Below are 19,833 nucleotides of genomic sequence, written 5' to 3' on the forward strand. Positions count from 1 at the left end.
CATGTGATGGACATGTGATGGACATGTGATGGACTTGTGATGGACTCGACTACAACACTGACGATTATGGGCTCCGTGCACAAGTACTCCTTCAATGGCCAGGAAAGGAGAGTTGGGGGAGACCTAGGCTGGTTCTCGTTCCATCCACTGCGTATTTCCAATGATCCAAAGTTATTGGGGGTGGGGATTAGTTTGAGAAACCATCTCAAAGTTAAATTCGAACGTATTCGTGCGCCGACAACGCCTGACGCTCACGCGAAAATGCCGTGGCTAATAGCTTTGGCACATTCAGGAAGTCGTGCGTACTTCACGCGCGAACAGTACAGTACGCACACGCTGTGTGTCCTGTCCAAGCAGCTCTCAAAAATGGTGAAAATGCGCCCTCTTTTGTTGGCGTACGGAGCCCATACTACTCTAGTCAGCTATTTGGGGCTGAACTTCAGCTGCTGAACCCTAGCGTGTACAGTAGCATAACTGGTTCTCAACAGACCTGTTCATATTTATGTACAGAGAGAACCACTGAAAGGAAAAATGATTTTGCATATAATAATAATAATAATTTGGGAGGCTAATCATCCTTACTCGCAGCTGGGATGCTGAATTGCGAAGGACGCGGCTACAACGTGGTCGGGCCGCTGGCACGTAAAGGCGCCTCTGGCTGCCGGCCACATCGACCCATATAAGACCACGGAGCACAGCCTGAGATCGAAAGTGTTTGATTTTTCCGGAGGGAGGAAAACCGGAGGGCCCGGAGAAAAACCCTCGTGGCACAGGAGAGAACCAACGCACAACTCTACTCACATGCGATCCGCGGCCAGGATTCGAACCATGGTCACCTTGGTGAGAGGCGAGCGCTTTACGCACAAGCCACCCGTGCCACCCTTAAATATAAAAAAATATAATACGAAAGCTGGCGAAGGTTGTTATGAATGCAAAGCATGGAAATTGTAACGTGCAATTTGTCAACAAAGGCATCACTAAAAAGTGCATGGTAATTTCACATGTAAATTGCTCATGAGATATGGACTTATGAACTACTGTTTAAGCCCAAAACTGCTCATAATCGACGGTGCGGTGGTGTAAGGGTATGGTGCACGTCCAAAAATCTTTGAGCAAAATTCTCGCGCGAACTGGCACCAACGAGTACAACTCCGTGAGAGTCGGTAGGTTTTACAGGGATCTTCATGTTTTTCAAATGCAACAATCGTAACGAAGTTTCAGCCACAAATCTGTTTCAGACTAGTACTTGTATTCAGTGTCACAGAGAGCTAAATGAATGGAATTATTAGTTGAACGTTTCAAATAAATAGGAGGAACTTAAGCGAAAAAGCTGTTGCAGTCGTTTCAAACGACTCCAGCCTGAAATTGGCGTAAGCCTTAATACAGTGTAGGATGTGGGTTTACTGTGGACGATGAAAGGTGGTTAATATGTAATATTTGCTATATTACATATCAGCCAATAGTACACTTTGCACCTCGATGACCAACTGACTGATACTGGTTGGAGAATAGTCTTTGTCCAAAACTGGATTTTGATTTCATTCCCGTATACAGTCGGTCTGTGACGATCGAGATCAACAAGATGAACCAAATGCAATCTTGGCAATATCAGCAGCGCTACCCAGGAAATTCCGAGCATACCTCATGCGTGCTGTATTCAAGCCTGGAATTACCTGGGTAGCGCTGCCAATATTGCCGAGACTGGGTTTGATTCACCTCAACCGCAATTGTCACGGGACTGGCTGCAAAAGAGAAAAATATAAAATCAAATCCAGCCTTGGAAGGAGACTACTATTTAAAGAGTGGTGAAGACAGCCCCTGGCAGTGCTATTGTATAGGATTACCTCGGAATGGGCTAAATACGCCCCATTCTGTTAACCGCATGCATTGAATATATTTCTGTGTGCTCTGGGACCAGCTTGGTCTTGTTCCTATCATCACTGAACAATTAGAACCTGATACGTGTGGCAAAGCGCCGGGGGTAAGGGAACCTGACTAGCTGGGCTCCGGTCGGCGTGTGTGTTCGATCTTCATCTTGGGCCCCTTTGGGGGCGGGTCTTCGCAGGGGTGGACGAAGATCCCCGGCTTGTTGTTGTCGGCCGCGTGAAGCTCGTGCGCTTCCCCTGAGAACAAATTACAAAATATAACCAAAAATGTTTCAAAATGGGCAGTTTCGCTTGACTGCCGCCCTATCAATGATGTGGCAAGCCCCTTTGCCCCTCCCCCCCAGGAAAATGATCGGCCCTCTAACCATTTCACTGGTAACCTGAGAACATGACAGCAGACTCACCAGGTGCTAAGTTGGCTAACGCCGCCAGGACGTCGTAGTCGATGACTGGATGGGACTCCTTTGGCTGTTCCCATCCCACAGGGGGTGAGCAGGGCGGCGACAGGAGATACTGTTTTGTTGGCTTTGGGGGTTCCAGGGAGGAACTACTGCTGTTGAATTTCACTGGCTGTAAGCAAAGGAAAGAAAACGAACTTTGTCTCTTGTTCATTCTGGTTACAAGTAACTCACAAGCCCAATCACAAGTCCAATCACAAGTCAATCTCAAGTCAATCACAATGTGGGCGATTCACAATGCAGAGCGCCACCAATAGTTTGCCACGGAGAGTTCATTTTTCCCAGTACATTGTGGGAGATGGTCGACAACTTCGCAGCGCGGGACATTTGAAATTTTTCGTTTTTTCCGGTCAGTAGTTTGGTAAGCGTATGATTCGAGTGTATGTTTGCCCTTTTCTTTTCTTTGTATCAATATGGGGATTTTTGGTAAGGCGGCAGAACGCTGTGCCCCAATCTGTAACAAATTAGCTCAAGTGTCTACTGACACTCATTCAAATGGGCCATGTTTTGTCGACCGTTAACTTGAAAAGTTGACTCTCCATGGCAAACTCTTGGTGGCGCACTGCATTGTGAATCGCCCGAATTCAGTCATAAGTCAATTACAAATGCAGTCACAAGTAAATAACAAGTCAATCGCTAGTCCGATCACAAGTAACTCACAAGACCAATCAGGAGTCTAGTCACAAGTCCATCACAAGTAAATCACAAGTCAATCACAAGTCAATTACAAATCCAGTTACTACTTACTCACAAGCCAATTCACAAGTCCAGTCACAAGTAAATAACAAGTCAATCGGAAGTCCAGTCATAAGTTAATCACAATTCCGGTCAGAAGTTCGGTCACAATTTAGCCTGTCCCTGGCATCACAAGGAATGCTGTCATCACAGTTCATTTGAATAGCTTGTGACTTGTGACTCTTCACTCTTGTGACAGATTTGTGATGGAGTTGTGTTGGACTTGTGATTGACATAAGATTGACTTATGATAGACTTGTGATTGACATAAGATTGACTTATAATAGACTTGTGATTGACATTAGATTGACTTATGATGGACTGGTGATGGACTTGTGATGAACTAGTGATGGACTTGTGACGGACTTGCAATAGACTTGTGATGAAGTTGGAATGGACTTGTGATGGACTTTTGATGGACTTGTGATAGATTTGTGATAGACTTTTGATGGACTTGTGATTGACTTGTGATGGACTTGTGATGAACTTGCGATGGACTTGTGATAAAGTTGGAATGGACTTGTGATGGACTTGTGTTGGGACTTGTGATTGACATGTGATCGACTTACGATGGACTTGCGATGGACATTGCATTTGTGTCAATTTTCAAGCCAAATGAACTGGCTACCAGAGTACCACATAACTTTTAACCTACAGTAAATGTTTTACCTGTAAAAAGAATAGTTTAATTTGCTGTCCGCATATCTGTTTTTGATGCATTCCTATTCGGGCGTGGACTACTTGCTCGGGCGTGTCGTAGCCCACTCGGACTCTCTGGAAACTTGGAAGGTAGACAAAGTGGACGTTCTCCCCAAAAGCGCAGAAAAGGTCCTCAAAAGCTTTCTGCAAAAAGATTGTGAGGAACATTAAAATCCTTGAACCACACAATTTTCAGCTTAGTAGGGCCTAGTACTCCGTGAACAGCTTAAGTAACTTTTTAAATATTAAAATTATAAAAAAAATCACAAAGCAAAGGATCGACTTGAAACAGAACAAATTTTACTAAAATATAGGGGGGGGGGGGAATTTAGTCCGAAAATGTGGGACTCTCAATACTGTGTATGAGAGTCCCAAAACTTAAGGTATCCATATCGTGCAAAACTTTGTGCTGCATAATAAAACCAGTGTGAATCAAATGTGCAAGCTTCTTACTCACTACAGTTTCTTCAATAATCCCCGATACTTCTGCCTACCAAAGTTGCTGTTGTGAGCATTGCATCACCAAAAATTCAGCTTTTAATTCTAATTTTGCAGAGAGTTATCAAAATCCAACATGAACATCAACATGAACATCGTTGATGTGTACTGCAATGCATTGTGCAAAAAGACTCCTCAGCTATAACATTTTCATCGTGTAGATAAAACAGCGCCCTCTTGTTGATCTGAGTGAATGCAAAATGTTTCATTTTTTTAGCAGAGGGCGCTATGTTCATTTGGCCATTGATTAAAAAACAAGTAAGCTGCAAGGCTCTTCCTACGGGTCCTACTAAAGCGCGTCAACAAGCGTCAACAAGCGTCAACAAGTTTTAGTAGTCGTTAAGTGCGCGTCAACAAATTTTGTATAGGCCTTTGAACAATAAAAACAGCTTTATATGGTAGAAAAAGCAATAATGAACATCTTCTGCATATCAATTAAAGTTAAAATTATTTTAAAACTTGGTTTTTTGAACGCGAAATGTACGGCGAATTTGTCGATAAAAGTAGGCCGCCATCTTGTTTGGATGGCGCTGTAGACTTCGCGCATGCGTAGTATGGCTCTTTACACTTCACGCATGCGTAGTACGGCTAGCTACACATAAACAAGATGGCGGCCAACTTTTATCGACAAATTCGGTGTACATTTCGCGTTAAAAAAACCAAGTTTTAAAATAATTTTAACTTTAATTGATATGCAGAAGATGTTCATTATTGCTTTTTCTACCATATAAAGCTGTTTTTATTGTTCAAAGGCCTATACAAAATTTGTTGACGCGCACTTAACGACTACTAAGACTTGTTGACGCTTGTTGACGCTTGTTGACGCGCTTTAGTAGGACCGCTTCCTACACCTACCCAGAATACATTGGGAATCACACACCCATTTCCAGAGCATGGAGATTGACGTGGGTGGTTTTTGAACTGCCAAAACCTTGCCTTAAAATTGGATTTAAGGTCTCAAATTTTGCAGGTGACATGCTTGCAACTATAGCATTTTGATGTATGTGTTGTGTGGGCATTAATTAGCCAAATGGTGAGTAAAAAAACATCAGTAGCCTAGTAATTTTGCACGTTTTTATGCACTCGCGGTCCCAGTCTGGGGGGAATTATGATTTTGCAGCCATTTTTTTTTACCGCTGGCAACAACGTACATTGACCTCTAGCCCCATAATGTGGCCAGTTTACTTGACTGCCTCCGTAAACATAGGCCACACGTCCACCATCTTGGAATCTGACTCGCCGAAATTTTGAAAGTGATTTCCACATTGCGACTTCAAACCCAGTTCATTTATGCTTTAAAAATACACTTACCCTCTTAATAACAAAATTAGAACCTGCTGCCAGTGTCAGTTGCCCAGCTGCTGCGTAATTTACGACATTTTCTGGACCATTCTTGGCAACTTGGTCCAACCGTGGAGCTATCTCCATGGTCCAACTGAACAATGCCCTCGCGCAGATCGTTCACCTGTCAATCACGCGTGCAGGACGCACGCCGCAGGCCCAGTGGTAGTCCGGTTCCCAGACCAAAAGATTCTGACTATTCCATCCTAGGAATAGTCAGAATCTTTTGGTCTGGGAACCGGACTACCACTGGGCCTGCGGCGTGCGTCCTGCACGCGTGATTGACAGGTGAACGATCTGCGCGAGGGCATTGTTCAGTTGGACCATGGAGATAGCTCCACGGTTGGACCAAGTTGCCAAGAATGGTCCAGAAAATGTCGTAAATTACGCAGCAGCTGGGCAACTGACACTGGCAGCAGGTTCTAATTTTGTTATTAAGAGGGTAAGTGTATTTTTAAAGCATAAATGAACTGGGTTTGAAGTCGCAATGTGGAAATCACTTTCAAAATTTCGGCGAGTCAGATTCCAAGATGGTGGACGTGTGGCCTATGTTTACGGAGGCAGTCCAGTAAACTGGCCACATTATGGGGCTAATTGACCTCCAGCTCTACATGTCGAGTTCCCGATGAGCATCGGCACTGGAGCTTCTCAAGCTAATCATCATGACAATAAAGATCTTTAACTTAAAGAAGAAAGGAATATGTCTTTGGAAATTGCGTTCACCTTACCTTTTTTACTTCATCGCAGAAAACATCGTCCGGGATGTTGGTGGCAATAAGCGCCCTGGGCAGGTCCTCATACGGGATGTCCCCCGTCGATTGTCGCCTTACCCCCGCCGACTGCTGCTCATCGTCACCGCTCGTGATCGTGCTGTCGTATTCCATGTGTTCCCTTTGTAGCGAAGCCACGGCGGCCGCCATGTTGTCGTTCCCCGAAGAATCGTTCTCCGTCGGTTCCCGCCACTCGTCCCCCGATTTCATAATTTAAAACTACCCCTGCAGTTCCCCTGAATTTATACACCAATTGCCCTTCACTCCTGAACCGAAATGTCATCAAACTGGAGCTGTTTTCGAGGAGAAAATCACAGCTTTTGACATTGTTATTGTCGCAGTGTGAGCTGTCATCTGCGTAAAAAAATATAGCTGCACAAAGGTCATTGATGATGTCAAAGGTCAAATTTGACGCATGCGTCTTACATTCAGGAATCCCGATGACGTCATTTAATTGCGCAAGCAGGACGTGTTGAAATAGAACTTTCCATATTGCGTTGCACAATGTAATAAAACCCCACTCCTTTGTATACCCGGTTCACAATCGAGTTGTTTGTTTATTATCTTCGGCGAAATGTCGCAATCTTTAAATAACTTCGTGGTGACGTCGCTCTCCCACTTAAAAAATTATTTTGCCATCTCCTTTTAAAAAGAATACTTTCGTTCATCAAAGAAAATATCTCCTACGTATTATATTTGCCGTGACAAATCGACAAGTTTTATTGGATAACAGTTTTGAAAAATGAAATATTAAATAATTTCTTAATTGCGCGGTTCAATTATGTTAGGAAAAGAAATTTATTATACTGTTAAACCAAGTAAGCTTTTCAATAATAATTTCGTCAGTAACTTACATTTGGCAAAAGAGTCTTTCTCAACCTTTTCTTGTTGTTTTGTTTATTTAACTTAGAAAAATAAGTGGGTTTTTTTTTTGGGGGGGGGGGGGGGGGGTGTGGCCCAGTTTCCCTATAGATCCTCCTTCACCGTACCCAACGGCAATGATGGCTTATCGGGAGGCCAAATGCAGTGCGAACAAACAAACTATTTACGCCACGTACGAGATGATATCTGACTCAAGATTGACCTGTGATTTGACGATTTGACCTGTGAATTGACCTGTGACTTTATTGGGTCAAATATAAATTGTTTTGAACAACACTAGCAAATACTTATGGGATCATTATCAGCACTGTCGTAGTCTCCGGATTTGGGGGTGAGGGGGTGGGGGCATAGTGCCATGTCAGTTTTACCACTGAATATTCCGAACGCGTAATGGGTTAAAGATCCTTTCTCAGTTGAAAAGATATTGTAGTAAAGTGTCTTGCCTAAGAACACAACGCCATGTTCCAATCAGAGTTGGAACCCATATATGCATATCGCACTTGCAGACACCATATTGGATAGTGGGGCAATAAAATCTGGCGGGCGGACACCGAATGGTTTCTTTGTGGATGTATGTAGTCTTTGTTATGCTAAATTCGATGCGCATTGAAAATTGGATCATAAAGACGTCCAACTTCGTTCCCGAGCCACAGGCTCGTTTTTTACAGTTTACAGGCTCTCTGCGATGAAAATAATAATAGCGCCCCCACACAACACTGCAAGCTCAGGTTCTCGGGCTCACTTTCTTTGCACTTGTACTTCATTCGGTGGGATGGTGTGGTACGGAAGCGTATATGACCATCCGAATTACTACGTTACTGAGATAAAATATCTTGGAAACATAGAGTTGGCATAGAATATCTTTACAACTCGGAATGCAGCGATAGCCCATCATGAAAACGCTAAATTCCATGAAAGCCTCTCATGTTTACGTGGAAATCCGTGGCGGGTTATCGTGGAAACGTGGCATTGTACAAAAACAGTCGCGTAAACTGAACACGAAGTTCTGTCGGTGTTTTGATCAAGTCCATCACTGTCACAAGTAAATCATAAGTCAATTCACAAGCAGTCGCATGACTTGTAGCAGAAATAGCAAACGAAATTGTTGCATTCACAGTTCACTGAAATAGCTTGTGAGTTACTGGGGACTGGATGACTTGTGATTGACTTGTGACCGGATTTGTGATTGGACTTGTGATTTAGGCTTGTGATTGGCTTGTGATTGACATGTGACTGACTTGTGATTGACATGTGATTGACTTAATTGACATTGTGATCAACTTGTGATTGATTTGTGATTGACTTGTGATTGACTTGTGATTCAATTGTAATTGACTCGTGTTTGACGTGTGATTGACTTGTGATTGACTTGTGATTGACTCGTGATTGACTTGTGACTGATTTGTGATTGACTTGTGATTGGCGTGTGATTGACTTGTGATTGACTTGTAAGGACTTATGACGGAAACGACTATACACAGTACTGCAAGTCTGCAACAGCCATCAAAAAGGGGAATACATTATCTTCAAACTTTGACGTCCCCTCGGACCCACCGTAGTCATTCAGTTCCAAGGCTCTTGGAATGTTTCGTCTCAGAGGAACTCATGAAATAAAATGCAGATGTAAGCGTTAAATCTCGCAAAAGGTCACCAATTGAGATGTTCATTCAACGGGGAATGATCCTGGCTGACCTTTTTGTTTTGGAGTTCGTTGTACAGGAAGGCTCGTGGCCAGTCTTGCATTCTGGTCGGGTGTACAATGCGTGCTACGGACATCCCGTCGTTAGAGGGCGACCTTTACTCCCGGCGGGTTGGGTGTCGGGCCTGGTACTAACTGACGTCACAAGTTGGCAATTATGTTTCATGTCTTTCCATGTCTTTGGTTCAAAGTGATGAAGGAATTCTGTTATGTAGGGCAGAATGCTACCTTTAAGCACAGTGGCATATTAAACTACGGCTTATTTACCGGGGTGGGGCACTTTTTTCTAGTTTTAAAATCATGAGTGCCCCCCCTCCATAAAACCAATTTGGCCCTCCCCTAAGTACCCCCACCCCCACTCCCTGCAAATTTGGCTCGAGTTACGACAAAGTGATTTGAGTCCATAGTTTCAAACTTCTTCAAAAGCTGTTTTTTTTCCGCCAAATTTTGAGGGATGGAATACAATTTAATGAGGGGCACTATGTTAAAAAAAAAAGCACATGGTATGGCACATTATCACATACATGAAGTAGCACATGGGCTGCATGCAACTGACTAATCCCTTGAGATTATGTTCTTACCCCCCAAAAAGAGGATAATCTCGCCGGGGAGTTGCACCCCTCCCACGGGATGTACGGTACTGAGCGTCCTTCCATATACCCACCCAAAATGATAGATGACCTCAAATGGGGCGGTGCCATGAACGAACTTAGCCCGGTATGAACTCATGCGAATCAGTCAAAATCACGCTCCAACCCTTCACCAAAGTCAAAACATCCTCCCAGACTTAAACCCAGTCAAATACTCTGAAGCCAGCCGTTACAACAGCCCATGCGATAACCTTTTGATTTTGGGATGAACATTTTTGTACCCCGACGTGAAAATTGGAAGCGGATGAGTGTGCGTGATACGCGCCGTCCAAAATGGGCAGTGGGCCCGTAAGGTAATGGGAGCTTCCGCTGGGGTACCTCCGTCACGTGCTATCACATGATGGGGGAAACATGTCAAAACATCGGCATGTGACGAGAAAACAAAAACATACCTGGCCTTTCAGCTTGAATGAGAGTCTTTGTAAATGTGTTCGTTCCTCGAAATAGGTGTAACTTCAACTCAATGCGTGCAACACAATGAATACAAAATGCAATACAACACAACGTGCAAACTTACTTAGTGTAAAACGAAGGTCATAAGCAGTATTATTCAAGGTTAATCAAGAAACAGTCGCTAGCTGAAAATATAAAAACTTTCGTTCGAAAGTACAATGGGTCATCAACGGCAAGATAGGTATATACGCCTTGTGTTTTTTTGACAAGTAGTAAATTGCCGTCGACCGTTGGGCCTCCTTTTGACAAATGAGATCTAGAACGAAATTTAATAAGTTGCTTGCCACCTTCTGAAACTCTACCTGCACCTCAAACCATAGACCAGGATGCCCCTTCCTCTGAAAAGTTTTTAAAAGACCCTAGGAGTTTATCCAAAAGAGTTTTCCACCGGAGACGATTCCTTTAAGAAATTTCCCTAAAGACCGACACTTTGCGTTATCTTGACCAAGCACATGCAAGATAGAGGTGAGCAAGGCGCATTACCGGCAAAACGCGGGCAAGTCCCCGGTAGCTCAAGATAAACCAGAACCGATACGAAGTAGCAGCGAATCTTCGGGCACATCTTCACTGCCATAAGGTACAGCAAAACATCCGTTGTGGCCTAATCACACGGCCCGCGGGCCCGGGACATAAACCTCTCGATTGGCCTAACTAGAGGGGTATTTTTAGGCAATTTGTATCGGAAACCGATTAGGCTCCGTGATATATTTCTCTCTCTGTGGAAAACACACCCTTGCTGTAGACTGCAAAATCCTGAAGAAAGAAGAAATATCTTCATGGGAAACAGATTGTCTGAAACGATTGTGAGGGAATATGGTGAAGTTTTGTTTGAAAGGAAAGAAGAGAGTAGAGTACAAAACTGAGCGATCGTTCAAGGTCAATTATTGAGATGTACAGTCGACGATGTTGTTGGCGCGTTGGACATGTTTTTTTTTTCATGGGGGAAAAACCGTCGGAAAACACAATCAAGGAAACGGTCGGGCTAATCGAAGCTGATAGAGAGGAAACGGGACATTTACGCCCGAGGGAAGAAGGGGAAGGGGTACGGTGCACGAGCATTGATATCTATGGGTGCTAATGCTCATATTCACGGCTGCTCGCACTCGGAGTCAGGCTATAAGAGAGACCGTACTAGAAAATGACAGATCCGGGAAACGATTCAGGCCCCTTTCCTGTTGTACCTTCACTTCCCGACGTGTCACTCGGAATTACGGTCAACATCTCAGTCAACATAATATACGGATTAATTTTCGAGAAAGAACAAGGCAAATTCACGATGAGTGTACTTTAACAGCTGTGTAACTTACTTGCAAAATTAAGGCAATGCAATGAATCAATTTTTCGGTAACAAAATATTGTGAGGGAAAAAACCGCCACCATGTGCAGGCTGTGACGTCATGCCGACTGCAAGCAACCGCCGGGTACCCAAACTCAGTGCATCTTCGGCATAGTATTTGACCCACACAAAATACTTTATGCCAACAGTTTTAACCTTTTTATATCGCAAGAGATTACACAAGCAGTGCAGAAGAGAACCATGGCAGAGGTTGACATCACGTGACCACAGCATCGAATTCTGCCAAACAATCACATTGTATATATACGTTCAACGAGCGAGGGCGTCCTATCCCTAAAGCCGCCATTTTGTGCTACAAACAAATAAAAGAATCCCGGGTTTTTGACGTGCTTTTTCATATCGGTATGATTCTCGAATTAAATTTGAACAATCTGTTGTTGTTTTGAAGTGAAGCTGCTAAATCAAGCTATCATAAACGTGGTAAAGGGAATGTTTTATTTAATGTTTGACGCTACAGCCTCATTTGCTCAAAAATATGTAATAGGCCCAGGCCTACTTCGTGTTAAATCCTACAAAAGCAAGACATTGCAGGTAATAGCAATGTCATGGTTCTTATGTAACCAGATCACACGCGTAAATTGTGTCAAGCCTCCTGCTTATCTTATTGCAGACAATTACAGTCTGAAGATGCAAAACGGAACCAGACTATTTTATTATAATGGTCCGCAAACTGGTGAAACAATCCAGGTAATTGGGTGAATGAATAGTCAGGAAACAAGACCTCTGTATGACCACAATCAAAACCTCGTGATCATTGGCTCCAGTAGGGGCTACAAAACAGGAAACGCATCAATCCAGAGAGGGCAATGGGCTTTTGTTAGAATCCTGACAAACCGAATTATTACGGATGCAGGATAATCAGGCCAGTTGTACGCAAACGCCGGTGTGGGCCGGGACCAGGCACAGCGCGCTTGGTAGCCGGTCTCGGACCGTAATAATCATTGGTCATTTCCCGCTGGTCACCAGACAACGGGGGAGAACAATGAAAGACTGACCTTCCGATATTAAGCAGACTTCTTTACCCCCTAAGTCCCGATTTAAACAATTTCTGAGCCATTCTGACACACCCATACAATAATTGTACATGTATTATACTGATGCCTGCAAGAACTGAACTTCTAACTCAAGAAATAGCAGTCTACAATGTTTTCGTAGTCAAAATCGGTGAACACATCTACATGTGAATATACGTACATGTACATGTTTGCGCATTTTTACATGTTTAATATTCATGGTATATGTACACTGTTCATCTTACATTTGAGATGGTGTATTTGGCATGAAAATTAAATCGCAAATGACAAAAAAACATATGTGGGCTTGTATATCAAGTTGGCCTACATTATTGTTCCTTATGCCAGCCATTATTTTCGGTAGGGGGCGCTAAATAAATATATTATTGGAAGGAAAATGGACACCAATCTTTGTAATCTCCCTTATGGCGCAGACAACCTTGCGTTCAGGGTTGCGCAACTCTGGAGTACTGCTCGATGCCATTGGGACGAGGTTGTATCTGGACGGGAAATTTAGAAAAAAAATATAGCGCCCCTATAGTCAGGAATAAGAGGTGCTAAGTACTAATTAGCATAAATCTTATACAATGTAATACAATAGTATTTTTAAAAAAGAAGAAGAAGGTAATTTCAATTAATTTCCACTGCGACAGGGGAATTGAAGAACCGGTTGGGTATTTCTGTATACAAACAGCACTATCGCTACCAGTCGTGGAAGTTAATTATAAGCTGTTCAGGAAATTATGCAAGAAAGGACTTCATGGAATTGCTCGGTTTAAGTTATGACAAATCAGCCGCTTGAACTTTCATGACTAAGACTTGTCCTAATGAGTTTTAATCCCACCAATCTTTTCCCGCCCCAAATTTAATTATAACTTTCACCAAATTAGCCCCCACGTCTTCGCTTTTAACGTTTAAGGAGGGAACACCCATTTCCTTGCCCCACAAGAGACGAGTAAAAGATTAGTTGTACAAAATTACAATTATCACGATGACCTTTTGGTGCCGGGCCTTTCAGACATATCGTGACACGGTTCAGTTGTATCCATGAGTGAGTGAGTGATGAATATTTGTCCTTTGGGATAGAATGTGGGATTAAAAGAAGGTTATGAAATGGTGCCATTTGTACGAATTCAAATTTTTTTTTAGAAAAACAAGCACAGGGCAGGGTTTGTAAGTTTTGAGGAAATGTAAAGATTGTGTTCAATATTGTGAAAATTGTGTGGGGAAAAAACCTGACCTAATTTGCTGCATTGCATGCACTGAAAAATTGCCTGGGTTAATTGTACCAAAGAAAGGGTGAAAACTGGAACTACCCAAACTTGGGTTGTTCTATAACCAATTGTTTGGGTTATAATTTATGTTAAATTCAACCAAAAGTTGTAGTCATACAAGACCAAATTATTTTTGGTCTTGAATGACCACAAGTTTTGGTTGAATTTAGCAGGACTTCTAACCCAAACAATTGGTTATAGAACAACCAAGTTTGGGTAGTTCCAGTTTTCACCCTTTCTTTGGTAAAATTAACACAGGCAATTTGTCAGTGTGGCTTGGCGCTATAAATAGAGAAATAAAGATGTGATTAATCCCTACGATGAACAAAGATGACACTTTTTTTGTTAGTAAAGCAGAAATAGCAAGCTATTAGGTGTCATGCCATAATGTGTAATCACTGCTTCTGAAAGTCTTTAATATACAAGTGGTTGAGAAAACAAATTGTGGGACATACATGAAACAGTCGTAGGATGAGCACCTGTCAGTCATAATAATTTCGATCGTTAAGACGTGAAGAGAAGGAGGTCCCTAGTCGCGCACTGGCAGCAGTTGCATGCAAGGAGAATTTAAGGGGGAAAAAAGGAAGAGAGAGTCACCGGGAAATTTCTCATCAACATTTGTATCATTGTGTCCTCACGAGACGGTACCAAACATAAGCCCTTCACTCACACATGTCATCATCAGCCACGTCCGGGACTGAAAAAAGGGGTCTCACTCGTACTGCGGCATACAACTTCATTCCCCTGTAGAGTTCTGCATAAGTCTGCTCCAGCGGAAGTCGGACTTGGGGGCTTTTTCATAGAGAGAGAGTTTGAACTACACTTCGAGACATTGTGCAGTCATTCGGAGGCCGACTTCGCGCGTGGAGTTGCATAAACCATAAACGCGTGGGTTGTTGCACAGTTTTTGTGCAGCTCATTTTCGTGTCTTTGCACTGCACTCGAAGGACATAATTTCTACCCTGGACGTCTAGAGCGAGGACTGTGGAAATGCGAGGAAATAAATAACTTGCAGGCAACAATGTCATGAACGGACTATATCATTTTGATTCTTTGAAAATGCACTTGTATTGGTTGGAACTGTGACCGCATGAACATACGAATTTACCTGGGAAGTGTACGTAGTACGTTAAAGAGATGCAACTTGCCGAAATGTACTGGACAGGTATGAATATGGCATTTATCTACCACGACTGAAAGAGGTTCGATTTTAAAACATCGCAACAATTTTGCAGAGATACTGGAGTCGTCATGGCTGCGTTGCTCTTCGTTCTCGCTCTGTTTGCGACTTTTGCAGCTGGTCTATTAGCCCAGGTCTCGACGGATAGTCTACCACGTTTCGTCGTGGAGCCGCGAGACACGACAGTGCAAACCGGCCGTACGGCCCAGCTGGAGTGTCAGGTGTCGTCGCTGGCTGACAACCAAGCCGTGGCCTGGATGAAGGAAGCCACTTTCCAGACCAGTGGCCGGTCCTTGCTGACCACCGACCCGGAGAAGTTGTCTCGGATCACGGTGGAGGACGGCCAGTCCAAACCGGACTTGAATTTCAACCTCTTTATCCACAACGTGCGACCGGAGGATGCCGGGGTGTACCACTGCTACGTTGTGGAATTCAGGGAGCTAGAGAGGCGGTGGTCCCGGTCCAAACCGGCAATGCTGACCGTCGTGGATGTCTTGAGACCATCCGTTCGCTGCCTGCGACCCACGGTTAGACAGCTATCGGATGCGGCCAGCCTGGACCAACCAGCACCGGTTGGATGCACGGTGCTCAATAACCAACCAGGTATGGTCGTAAAACTGAGAAATTCTCATGGGGTTGTTTTAGTTGAGAGTGAGACAAATCAAGCCGAGCCATATAATTTGAGGTTTCAGAGGGGTGTGGCTGAATTGAGGATGGAGAGGATGACTTGCTTGATCGAGTTTAGGGATGAAACGAGCCAGACCGGACAGGCTACTCGTAGTTGCTCCATGGGACCATTCATAGAGCTACCACCTGCCGGAAACAGGACCCGTATCACGGTAGACCTGGTGTCGGGAAGCGACGCTCACCTGTCATGCCCCGCAAATGAGGGGCACAGACGCGGCGACGCCGTACCGGGGACACCCTCATGGAAACTGGAACCCCAGCTACCGGTATCTCGGTACTCTCTCAGCCACGATGGGATTACGATAGTTATCTCCCAGGTAACATCCCAGGATGAGGGGTTAGTGGTTTCCTGCAAAGTGCCTAATCCTGGAGGTGGGTACCGCGTGGTGGACATGGAGGTCCGAGTCAGGAATTCGGCAGTCACTAGAAGCAGGGCTGATCACCCCGGACAACAGGTGCACGAGGCAGGTGGGAGCCGAGACCGCTCGGCGCCGAAGCCCGTCATCGGTCAGGCAGCGTGGAGTGTTCTCCGAGGCCGAGTCAGCACCGGAAGGCTGAAGCCAGTGCCACCGTCATCAAACCCCGGGCAGACCCCGGACATCCACCGGGCGCCGGCCGGTGACAATCCACCGAGAGCCACGCTGTCACTGACGGTACCGACATCTCGGAATCCCGTCCAGGACCCCGATAAAAACGGAACATCAACATCTTCGGCGCCTACCAAAGACCCCTCGCCGTCCGAGAGTACAGCGACCCCAGTGACCGACCCATCCTCTTCAACTCTAAGCCCGCTGATCATTGTGGCTCTGTGCGAGGCTGGGATGAGCCTGGTGATCCTAGTCATAGCCTTCGCCGTTCTGTGCCAGTGCTGCTGCCGAAACCAGACTAAGACAAAAGTCCGCGGAGACAAGGATCTCACCTTAGCGTCAGCGTCGTTCGGCAAGCAGTCCACCACGCCGACGCTGATCAACTACAAGTCCACCGCGGGACCGGGAGTTCCCAGCCCGGATCTGTCTCAGAAGAAGCTACCACCCTTGCCGACGGAGCCCATCTACGCCCGGCCGGAGAGCGTACTCGGCGGGAAGAAGCTCCTGCGGGAGTCGGACCTTCCGCCTACCGGGAGCTGGGTGTTCTCGTCGGTGAACTCCGAGAACGGCGAGGCCGAGACGAACACGAGGGAAGCGGGCAACGAAATTTACGTCACGATGGTGTAGCCCAGGCTTAAACCCCACTTGGGAAAGAAAACTCGTCAGCGGTAGTCAGTAACCATTAAAAAAATGTGCCTTCAACGGTGTTGTAGACATGGTACTTGTGAAGAATCGCAAGTATACCACAAGTCAGTTCACAAATATCAAGGGACGGATGACAAGCAACAAAGAAAATACATATTTTGTTTATTTTTGAATAGCTAATGTGACTTGGGACTAAATGGCTTGTGATGGACTTGCGATGACTTGTGCTCACTTACGAGTACCTTGACTTCAACATTCCTTTGAAATATTATGTTGTAGATGCTTTAAAGGTGGAAATGATGAAATGCTCTTTAAAACCCGATGCTGTAAAGGCCAACACTGGTTTATCCCAGAGATGACCAAATGTGGATGAAATAAACCTTTCAAAACCTTGCGAAGTTTTGGGATATTACTGCCACCATAAAAATCTTTCCCGGGTTTTTAAAGTGTATTTTCGTCGTTTTACATCTTTGTAAATTAAAGTCTTTGCAAAGCCATTAATGTATTGGTTTCTCAAGGCACATATTTAAATAAGAAATGTACGACAGCCGCTTGTAACCAAACTAAATTGTACTCCTATGAACAATGTACAAAAAATAGTGTCTCTTTATGAAATGCTAGCAGTTTTGAGGTACAATGTTAATGTCTGCTCTAAGCGACTGCAACAAGGCTACCATTTTGGTGTCTGACGCCACGCCACGCAATTCCTATTTTGTAAAAAAATGACAACATTTCTATAGAAGCAATTTGACAGGAAGCTCGATCCTATAACGCACTCACAATCAAGTGGGATATTCCATAATATTTCGGTTGTCCGATTGTTTCAATGGTTCCAAATGGCGTTCATTGCCCTTAACCCCTTCAAGTTGCCAATGATTGCCAGCTTGGCCCCTGTTTCACCTAAGTCAAGTCAAAAAAGGTCACTCCATACTCACCATGCAGTAGGCCTATAATAATCTTCGAAACATAATCCCTAGCTTATCCAAAGGCCGGCATATTCTGAACAGCTCACTTTTCAGCGAGTTATATTTGGGACAGGCCTGTATGAATCACCGATTGCAGAAATCCCCATCGTAAATCGAGGTTGATGTAGTGACGTGATCGGTCCAGGGCCCGACCTCGCCAAATCCAGTCGATATCAGATTTTCTTTCTTATTTACACTGCCACGCCTTTCTCGTGATGTATTACAAGTTTTATCTTACCGGACCAATACTAAAGCTGTCACGCGTGCATTTCTTGATTTAGGTAAATTTATGGGCGGATTGGCGTAGGTCTATATTTTAAGCTTGATTAAAAAGGGAAGTTCACATTTCCGTGTTTTGCTGTTGGTGTACTGCCCGAGTGGTCAGTTAGATAGAGAGAAACGCGACATGCGATAGGCGACAAAAAGTAAAAGAGCAATGAAATAAGTCGGTTTGGTATCACAACTGCGAATGCGCACGTCACGGTTTTAGCCAATTTTTTTGCATCGGGTTAAACATAGAGAATGTGTTCACGAATATATAGGCGTAAGACAAATAAAGTTGCAATTTCCGATTTTCATTTATTTAAACGGAGATGGAGCTAATACTTTTTATCACGGTTTCTGAATTTGCATGGCTGTCTGAAATTTCAAGGTTTTCTAAATGTTGTACTTACTTCAGAACAAGATTCTCCAAATTTCATTTTTTACTCCTTATGATTTGATAGCACACGAGAAACCGATTGTTCATTCCCTAAAGGCCTATACAAAAAAACATTTTATTGAGCTACGTAACCCATAAAACAAAATCGTATAACTCTCTTCGTAATAATTCAGATCTCAACTCATTAAGTAACGCGATTTTCCGGCTTGTTAAAACCCTCAAATATCACAGGAAGTGTACTTTACTAACTTTTGTATCCTGTAAACTCAATTAAATTTTCGCTGTCAAACTACTTTTTTTTTTTACCAAACCTAAACGTATAATTCTTTTTTGACGAGAAGGAAAGAAGTTTTACTGAGTTTTCCACGTATTTTTAATTATAACCAGCTGGAAGAGAAATTACTTATAATTTCTTAAGCTCTTCAAATTTCCATGTTTGGGGTAAGATAAACGCAAAGGTCGGCCGGGGTCAGCGATCTTCCAATATTAAGGTCTATTTTGGTTCAATCGATGCTATGCGGCACGTATTACGGATACGCGTAATTACAAGGTTGGGGGCGATGGCGCGCTACAGTTGAGCAACCGTTTCAGCGCGGACAGAAATAGGAGAACACACATTATTAGGCTTAAAGACATAAAAGCAAAAGACTGCATAAGTCAGAAGAAAACAGATAGTTCAAGAATGTTTAAAAGCAGATGATGATTTCACAAAAAATATTAGGTCATCACGCATGAGTGATGAACACAAGATTATATTCCAGATACTGCAGGGATACAGACGCAAAAGGGTGCTGTTTAGTGGGATACAACGAAAAAAGTAAACACACTCTGAAATAAATAAATTGAAGTAAAATATGTGTACTTTAGGAAAGTGACTGACCTATATAGCAGCATTTTGTCATTAACGAAGCCAACCACCATAATAATGTAGTCCCCTACTGGCAGTTGTCAACTCCTCCAAATGAGACTTTTAAGACGCATGGTGGTAGTATATTAAACACACCGGTCCTTTTCATGATGTGCGCATGTTCAAAATGACGTAAACAATAGCCAAGGACCGGTTTGTTTGCTGCCACCAAGTGTCGCAAAAGTCTCCCATTACGTTGATGTCACTATCTCCGGTTTGTCCAATTAAAAGTTTGATTTCAAATGCGCCATGACTACTTGTCACAGAATTTACTGATCTAGATAACTTGTGTAGTACATGTCAAGATTATCCAAGCAATCAGGACGCTCTAATTTCCACGTCTTTTGAAAAGTACAAAGTGGTGACACGCAGGAAAGATCGATTAGCAGTCTTAAGATCACCCGAGAGGAAGTGTTCCAACGATGTCGGTGTGTGAAAGATTGGTGTCGATGTGAGGTCAGAGGTCGACCTTGACCCTCGGTATTC

General features: G+C 43.8%; 2 protein-coding genes across 2 annotated transcripts; one reads left to right on the top strand and one right to left on the bottom strand.

The window, feature by feature from the left end:
* Positions 1-1,392: 1,392 nt before the first annotated feature.
* On the bottom strand, positions 1,393-6,787 carry LOC119730832 (calcipressin-1-like). The gene is made up of 4 exons (XM_038203883.1): positions 6,346-6,787; positions 3,749-3,922; positions 2,291-2,456; positions 1,393-2,123 (listed from the first exon to the last, which is right to left on the bottom strand). Exons 1-4 carry the CDS (start codon positions 6,595-6,597, stop codon positions 1,996-1,998), a joined length of 720 nt encoding a protein of 239 aa, XP_038059811.1. The 5' UTR covers positions 6,598-6,787; the 3' UTR covers positions 1,393-1,995.
* Positions 6,788-14,199: 7,412 nt separating this feature from the next.
* LOC119730946 (tyrosine-protein phosphatase non-receptor type substrate 1-like) lies at positions 14,200-19,524 on the top strand. Its single transcript, XM_038204015.1, has one exon. The coding sequence runs from the start codon at positions 14,967-14,969 to the stop codon at positions 16,794-16,796; it is 1,830 nt and encodes a 609-aa protein (XP_038059943.1). The 5' UTR covers positions 14,200-14,966; the 3' UTR covers positions 16,797-19,524.
* The last annotated feature ends 309 nt before the right edge of the window (positions 19,525-19,833 follow it).

The sequence above is a fragment of the Patiria miniata genome, unplaced genomic scaffold, assembly GCF_015706575.1.
Source record: "Patiria miniata isolate m_02_andy unplaced genomic scaffold, ASM1570657v1 HiC_scaffold_22, whole genome shotgun sequence".
In the NCBI taxonomy this organism is placed as follows: domain Eukaryota; kingdom Metazoa; phylum Echinodermata; class Asteroidea; order Valvatida; family Asterinidae; genus Patiria; species Patiria miniata.